Consider the following 9,233-nt stretch of genomic DNA (forward strand, 5'->3'; position numbering starts at 1 on the left):
AATACTTGAATCGATGTGGGACTCAAAGAATTTATCAAATAAAGCATGAATGTAGTTGATTTATATAACGTGTGAGAATGGTTAAGTTTCAATGTATACAGCGATGTGGGGTGGACTTCAATTATTGTAAACTAAAACAAAGATATATATATATATATATATATATATATATATATATATATATATATATAATATCATAGCATATCATATCATATCATCATATCATACTATATTATAAAGGAAACATTTTTTTCTTTCATCGCATTCGTTTGAAACTCCCATGACTTTTAAGTTTCTTTCTAATAATGATTATAAATTGGTTAATAAGATCAAATAATTATCAAATCTAAAGTATAATTATATATAAACTAAATTTCAATATTAAAAGAATATCTTTACTTCAACTTATAAAGTTATGTTTTTTAACTTTTTACATATTATCATTAATTTATTAGTTTTAATATATTGTTGGATGTAAGTTTAACTTAAACAACTCATAAAATATTTTGTAAATAGTTAAAAGTGATAAATTGTAGTATTTTTCTAATAATGATTCTAATTTGGTTAATAAGGTTAAATAAATATCAAACCTAAAGCGTAATCATAAATAAACTAAATTTCAATATTAAAATAATATCTTTACTTCTACTTATAAAGTTGTGTTTGTAACTTTTAACATATTATACTTAATTTATTAGATTTAATATGTTGTTGTATATAAACTATTATTGATTTAAAGCTACAACTTTGGAACAGTTTGGACAACATACTTAAACTGCTAATTTAAATATTAGAGTGTCAAGTTAAATATAATTTTCAGTTCCACTTAAAAAACCCAATGAATATTTTGTGAATAGTAAAAAGTGATAAATTTTAGTGTCAAATGCAAAAAACTAAATTATAATATCAACTTAACTAAAATATTTCCTAAAACTATTTGTATAATCGTTAAAAGTTTTCAAATAAGTAGCTTAAAATAACTTACAATAACAATAGTTAAAAAATAACTCTATATAAATTATTATCTTGTTACCTTTAAAATCAAAAAACAATGTCGGATGTTTTAAATAATTATAATGATAAAAATTAAAACGTTAAAAAAATAAATTTTAAAAAATTAATTAACAATAACAAAAAGTATAAATAACATTAAGCCATATATTATATTTAATTTTATTCACAAGTAACTCGTGGGTAGAAGTTATTCAAACGGTTGGGATTATACAGCTATAATAGACATATATATTATCATATAATTCATACTAATCAATATATTATATCAATTTAGTATACGAATTATTATATCAAATTTAGCAACGTTATTGTTATATTAAAAAAACATATATTTATAAAGATTTCAACTATGTAGGTGTTTCTGCGCAACGCAAAAGCATTCGCCTAAAAAGAATACGCCTTGCAAAATATATAATTAAAATTAGATATCATATTTACTAATCGACGTATTTTAAAACTTTTGATGACATTTATATATAATGATATATTTTGTATGACTTCATTATTAATTTCAATGTTTAATATTTGAGAGTTCATATATGAAACCTTGGATGTTTTAGTGTAATATAAATAGTGTAATACAAAGTTTATTAGTTCAGTATTGTTTATTTATAGTTCATTCAAAATAACTTATTTCTTATTTTATCCAGTAAATATTATCGGACATAACAACTCGATTATATTAATGTTATACAAAAACTTATAATATATATTGAATATCACAAAAGTAAAAGTAAATTTATAAGGTATGAACTATATTAGATAGTATTAAAATATAAATTAACGGATTTTTATATTAGATTTGAACCTAAAATCTCAAGAATAAAAAAAGCGCCTGAACTACTGAACAAGGATTATGAGGTTCGAAACACGTCACACCCACTTTTCTTGATTTATTTTTCCAAACAATTTCAAATATATATATATATATATATATATATATATATATATATATATATATATATATATATATATATATATATATATTAAACATTTTAAAATCGGTTCGGTTCGGTTTCTTTCGGTTTTACCAAATCCAAAAACCGAAACCAAATCAAAATTTTCGGTTTTTAAAAAAACTAAATCCAAGCCGCCTGTTTATGCTTTGGTTTCGGTTTTTATCAGTTTTTCGATTTCCGGGTTGAGTTTTGTTCACCCCTAATTAAATTGTAGGCATTAGATTGGTTTTAAATGATACTTTTAAAAAATTGTGCATTAATTCTTTCATTTTTCAACAATGATACTTGAAAGATTGTTATAATACGTAGGCTTGAGTAAAATGACATCCACTATTTCTATGTTTTTCTTCTTATATACATGCTCAACCAAGAAGGAAGAGAATCTACGACGACCTTTTTTTCTAAACATAGTAATTCCCAAACATTTTGCTTAATCTCACGTTTATTTACATTCAGTTGTTTTCTTGTCCATCCATAATCTCCATCACCCCCATGGGTACGACAAAGAAGAATAAACAAGGACATTGTTTTATACCACCATATGTGTCAATCTATTTTTTTTCCTTTGCCGGCGCAGGTAAGTTATGACCTTTTTCTTCCTCTATTACGTTCTGCAACGTCGATATTGTCTTTTTACATTGCTTGACGCAAATTTAAAATTTTAGTGTCAAAGAAGATATCACGTAGAGAACAAAAGGACAAATTAAGCTTCAGAAACTAGGTAGTCAGGTTACCTTTTTTGGCTAAAACGGTAGGGTATAAAGCTACATATCCTTTTCGAAATGCAAGGAAAATGTGTGTTAATGTGTAATCCTTTGATCCTTTCTAACCATTGCAAACTAAATTAGCTTGACCAATAATTTTTCCCTATATAGATAATTAGATACGAGAGAAAGTATTGACGTCCATATAGGATATGGGAGTAGTTTTCTATTATAATTCACCAAAAATAAGAATATTAGTTTATTTTATATATTTGAGAATATATATCATTGGAGAATAGGTGCATTAACAGTCTTACATTTGAAATTGATTTATTCCTTAATGTTTGAAACTACCTCTAATCCTTTAAAATTCAAGTTCAAATTAATTCAAATATTTTTGTGAATTCGACTCACTGTCAATCTTTGATATAAATCAAAATCTTATGAAAGAAATTAGTCATTGTTGTATGATCTTGTGATCATGATATAGCAAACTACAAAATATTTGAAATAAAATCTCGATCTTTGTGGTCTTAATTATAGATGCTCTACACGTTCCTAGGAACTATTTAGTGGCATTTTATATTACATATTCAACATCAGGTCGAATGTTGCACATGAAGAATTTGACTATAACTTAGATTGTTAGGAACATCTAGAGACCAGTCTTGCATGTTTAACATCCTAATTAGCATGAGTTACTGGATTGTTCGTGATACATTAATTAAGTACTTTATGCATTACATGAGTTACAGACGTAATGTGCATGTATCTTATCAATTTCTTAATAAAATCATATACAGGAATATATAAGACAGCAAAACCACGATTGGGTTGTGAGACCTAAATCTCATTCCTTTTTCATTATTCGTATCAATTAGTCAAGGTGGGAAAGAAGAAAATGAATCATCAAGAAAAAGTAAGACACGAGTAACTATATTCCAGTTTTCTGCTACTTTTCCATAAAAAATTGTTTGATATAATCCGACAGTGATTGTTTTTTAGGTGGTTGTAGCAGAATTCAAAATTTCATTGTATTGCGACGGATGTGAAAAGTTGGTAGCAGATACAATTTCAAAAATCGAAGGTATATTTTTTGCTTGAAGCTACTGATCAAACCCCGTATAATGGAGAGCTAAACATACACTATATATATTACGATCTAAAATATTGTTTGCTCGTTAAATTATAGACTTCACTTATTGATATAGTGTACTCGATCAAATCCTCAATCATATATATACCTTGTCCACCTTAACTATATTTCAGACTGGAATTCAAATATTGCGATTTATATACCATTTTGATAATTGGTAACACCATTTTTATTAAGCATTTGTGTATGTGATTCGTATTTTGAATATTCAACATCACATTTGATATCATGAAATTAAAATTTTATAAAATCCTTGAAGGGGTTGAGAAGTTTATGACAGATATGACAAGACATCAAGTTATGGTGATAGGAAAGATTGATCCGGACAAAGTGTTGAAGAAATTGAAGAAGACAGGAAAGAGAGTGGAAATGATTTTGCCTTCTGAAGATGACATTCCACTAGATCAAGGGAATATAGAACAAGAAGAATTCGGGCAACCAGCCCCAGATCCCGTGATGTATGAATATTTGGAAGAGAGTTCATTGTATACGATATTTAGTGACGAGAATCCTAATGCTTGTTTGATAATGTAGAGCGTTAGAATAGCATTGTATAGTTTTTTACTTTTATTACACTTTGTACAGTGTAGGATATCTCTTCTGTTATTATCGTAATTATGTAGAGGTTGTATTCAGTAAGCCTTTGTATTGGCCTAACCAAAATCGGCAGCCCATATTGTTGTACGTACTTTATATCAATATAGCTATTGATGAGACCAAGTATACCCACGTTCACTTCCAATGAGCTAGTCAAACACCCTTTATTCACACTAAATAAATCCAACAAATACTAACCATAACCCATACCTATATTTAAGGTTCTAAATAACCTAAGGTATGACTTAGCAGCAATATCAAGCCTCAAGCTTTGCCGAGCATTGACGAGTCACGACGTTTGTAAGGCGTGACTTAAGGCGGCACATTTCTAAATAATTAATATTTTTATATTTATTTTCAACTATTATTCTTTTTTATACATATATATGAGTTAAGGCGGCATTTTGGCAAAACTTGACGGTAGGTGCAAGCCTTGGAATCGTGGCGCGCCATGGCGGAGCCATAGCGAGCTTTTTAGAACCTTGCCTATATTATGATTTTACCAATCAAGATTACCCAACAGTGATATGGAAAATTTTTAAAATCACATTGTTGTAGGATGTTAAGTCCACCAAGCAAATTACACAATTTGTTTGCAAATAAAACATAATATAATGGTAAAAAGAGGTATCGATCATCGGAGAAATGATTGTATTCAATCACTAATGTAATCTAAAAGAACTATTGTAAATAAACTAACTACAATTAAACTAAAAGGGGTGGGTGTTTGATTACTTGAAAACTAAAAGACTTGAATAACTAAAACCTTGCAATTAAGCAAGGTAGTGAGATGCTCAAATATTGGAGAGAGTTGGTTAACTAAGGCAATTCAACACAATAAACATTTGTGTGTTTATCATTAGGATTCAACATGAAGTTTATCATTCATCCCAAATTGGTTATAGCAATCATGAAGCATGATATGTCAAGATTCCTCTTAGGTAGTATGGAGATTGAGGAACCTCACAACACACCTTCTTAATCAAGATCAAGGGTTTAATTGAAGCAATTTAACCCAAGAAGTTCATTAGCTTTAAGAAAGAAGGAATCCCCAATTCCTAGAGGATATCAATGCTTACACATCCATAAAGGAGCTATGATTCATAAACTATAGATGATTTTGTACCATCATAAAGCCATTGTTCTAAGTTAATTCAATGATTCAATGCAAAACCAAAGAAATAAACTAACAATAGCTCATTCAAGTGCCAAGCTCATGATCAAAGCATTAAACAAGTATAAAAAAAAAATATGATCTAGAACCTTAAACATAAGATAATTGATAATCTAGCATGAATCCTTAAAAAACCCACAAATATTCAAAGGTTTTAACCAAAGTTAACCAATATAAAGAAATTAGCCACTCATGGCAACAAAATAACAATCACAAAAGTCTAATTGCATAAAGAAACTACCAATCTTGGAAAGATGAAAAGAAATAACTCTTGACCTTCAAGATCGCCTCCTCCAGGTCTCCAATGGTGAAAAATCGAGAATGTGGCTGATAGATCTGATCCCCCCAAGGTTATGGTGTGTCAAATGACCAAAATGCCAAAATTGGGCAGTTGCGCAGGTACCTGCGCGACGAAAATTCCACCCGCACAAGTGTTGTTGTAATGTTATTGGCTCTTCATTTCTCCACTCCACCCTTCCACTACCAAAGATTCCTTAGGTCCCCTCCATATCCATGTGATATAAACGAACAAATCATCATTTAGTTTCAAATGTGGATGCTCCAAACCCAAAATAAAAGTCCAAGATCCATCTTCACAAGCCCACTCACTACTACAAAAAGCCACATAGAACCCACTTTATAGGACCCGGTTTTATAAAAAACCGGGTTATATTATATAAAACCGGGTTTTATAGTGGGAAGTGTAATATGACCCGGCTTAAAGCGAACAAGCGGGCTTTATGCTAGATTTAAAAAACCCGGTTTATATTGACATAACTGGGTCTTTTAGCTATAAGGTTGTATAACCCGGTTTTCTAATACAAACGTGTTTTATGGGTACAAGAAGTGGTTTATAAGATGACTAAAGGATCCAATTTTTCTAAAACCAAACTCTATTTCGCCAACCCCCATTTTTTTGATGTGTTTATTTCCAAATCATAGCACTGGGAACATGGCGCCATATTTAATAATCTCTATGTAATTACAAATTGAAAATAACATTCTCATTTTTTCAACAAACTCTGTAAGTATTGTATATACATAAACCGATTTAAAATACACAATAGTACACTGCCACTTAACCTAAACCATTATTAGTTTCCAACACAATAAAGTTTTTTACATTAAAGTATACAAGATTACTATTAAAATTTATTTCAACAAAACAATAGTGGGAAGACTTACATTTAAAATCATTTAAATAAAAACTACAAACAATATACAATAGTCAATAATATTAACAGGTAAACAACAAGACTCTTGGGATCCAAAAATCTCATTCTTAAAGTTTCAATTATTTACTTAACAGTACCTATAAAACAGATAACATGCAATAAAATTATAACAAGTAATTACATCAATAATAACCAGATTTGCAATAACGGTTTTTAATCAATTCTTTTATTTCCTAACAGCTTATTAGGATTCTTCGCAGCATCCATCTTCAGTTCATTCTTGAGTTGGCACTTGAAATTTGATTCTTGAAACTACTCTTCAATTTGTACTTCAAGAATCAAGTCAAATATGTGCAGTAATTGGCAGAAATTCAATAATCAAATTAGAAATTTGTATGCAGTTGAAATCGGATGTAAGATTATATATTGCTTAGTTAAAATGTTTAACTCGTCAAGAAAACCATCAGGTAAAATCAAAGACAAACTTTCACCTTTAGTTCTTTAAATAGGATGAGTCTTAAACATATTTTCAAAACAAGTCACACTAGGAAGTCATATGACCCGTTTTCAACAGGCACGTGTTTTTACTTCATTTAGCAAGGCCTTTTTACTTCATCTAGAAAATGCAAATGTGGCTTAATGACTTTTTTTGTTTTGAACAACTATGACTTTATTAAGCACACACAAGAGGAAGTTGGAACAAAGTCCAGTATTAAGCAACAAGAAGAGCCAAAGAAACAAAAGCTAAGCTAAACAAACAAACAGAGAACTAAAAGCAATATGAAAACACCCCACAAGGGTAAAAAGGTCCAAATAGCAAAGATTTATCCCACTAGCAACCAATAGAGAGCACTGCAAACCAGGACAAAAGCAAACGGATGAATAGAGGCAGAAAACTTCAGTCAACAAGCACCACACCAAAAAATGCCAATCAGGGGCAAAATGGTCAATAAACCAAAAAAAAACCCACCAACATGTAGAAAGCAAATAACAAGGAGCACAAATAGAACCAGAGAAGATCAAAAAAGTATGCCAGCAGCTCCAAAGAACACCGGATAGATGATACCTGCATATTTCACTATTTAATATCCTTATCACGTTAAAATTCATGGACTCTGAAAAAAAAACTGATAAGATATATATTACTCAAATACTTAACCGTTCATGGATAAAACTTTAAATTTTAAAGTTCAAAAGATATTGATAAAAGCATGGACTGAAAGATAATGACCATTGATTCCAATGATTATCTACTTAATTGCTATATTTTCTTCCATTGACGCACACACAAAAATAGAGAAACCATATGAAAAAAGTTGAAGTTATTCATCCATTAGCATAGAGAGAAAGTCAAGCAAAATTACACGTGCAGAGAATCCATAAATCTTGTATGAAGGAGATGAAAATCGTATGATACAGCACATGTATTCTTCTATTCTTCTTCATTAAGTTTGAGTATGTATCTTTAATCTTATTGTAGACTTGTAGTGTGTTAATTTAATCATATGTTTAATTTAGAATTTTTTTTAACAGTTGAGGTGTGTGGTCAGCCTCAGATTTTCACATTTGAAAACTTACATAAAAGTTGAGCAGAGTCAGAAGTTGTGAACGGCATAGACCATTGCAAAGGTTCAGCTTCCTCAACAACCAAAGCTATCTCTAGTCTTGCTGCAGCCTTCCAAATATCCCCTGGAATTATAGATAACATTAATCCTTTCCCTTTAATCTTTGGCACACACATTCAAAGGTAACTTCCAGATAAGAACATAAAATTTCGTTATATTTAAGTAGAATTGAAAATCTAAGACAGTGTTCCAGACAATGAATATCACAGGAATATTTGTTGAGACTTATTGAATCATAATATTTTTTATGTAATTACAGATGGATCTTAGTTACTGGAAACATGGAAATAAACGTTCAGACTATAAAAACTTGCAGGCTCACCATTGTGTGGACGTTATGCATATCGAAAAAAGTGTTTGTGAAACCTTGATAGCCTTAATGTTGAACATCAAGGGAAAGTCAAAAGACGGATTTAGTCTTCGAGAAGATGATGTTGACGACACCACTCACTTACAGTCAGATCATGCTGAAGGACTATGATTATATTAACCCAATGATAAGCTTGGACTGTTTGGCCAGGTCTATCTAACGAGCCTTTTATTTGAATAAGGATTATTATCCGGTTGTTTAGTTATTTGTTTAGACTAAGATACTTATTTCTAATTTATAGGATCTTGTTTTAGATTGTCTAGTAGGTCATTATAGATATGGTGCACCATTGATTCCTATTTTTTAAACAATTAATAAAGCTAATCAAAGACTATTTTGGAGATTACATGTTCTTGAAACAGGCCTAAGGACCGAATATCGTAGCTATCTTCCACATACTTTGTAAAGTAAAACAAGTTATCAATATGAAATGTGAAAGTGATTGTAAATTTGCACTAA

The 9,233-nt window shown here is 29.8% G+C and overlaps 1 protein-coding gene across 1 annotated transcript; it reads left to right on the plus strand.

Moving 5' to 3' along the window:
- Positions 1-2,461: 2,461 nt before the first annotated feature.
- LOC145003333 (heavy metal-associated isoprenylated plant protein 19-like) lies at positions 2,462-4,512 on the plus strand. Its single transcript, XM_078962467.1, has 4 exons — positions 2,462-2,550; positions 3,481-3,596; positions 3,683-3,764; positions 4,093-4,512. Exons 2-4 carry the CDS (start codon positions 3,579-3,581, stop codon positions 4,365-4,367), a joined length of 375 nt encoding a protein of 124 aa, XP_078818593.1. The 5' UTR covers positions 2,462-2,550; positions 3,481-3,578; the 3' UTR covers positions 4,368-4,512.
- Positions 4,513-9,233: the final 4,721 nt, after the last annotated feature.

Source organism: Lactuca saligna, chromosome 6 (genome assembly GCF_052625555.1).
Source record: "Lactuca saligna cultivar CGN05327 chromosome 6, ASM5262555v1, whole genome shotgun sequence".
In the NCBI taxonomy this organism is placed as follows: domain Eukaryota; kingdom Viridiplantae; phylum Streptophyta; class Magnoliopsida; order Asterales; family Asteraceae; genus Lactuca; species Lactuca saligna.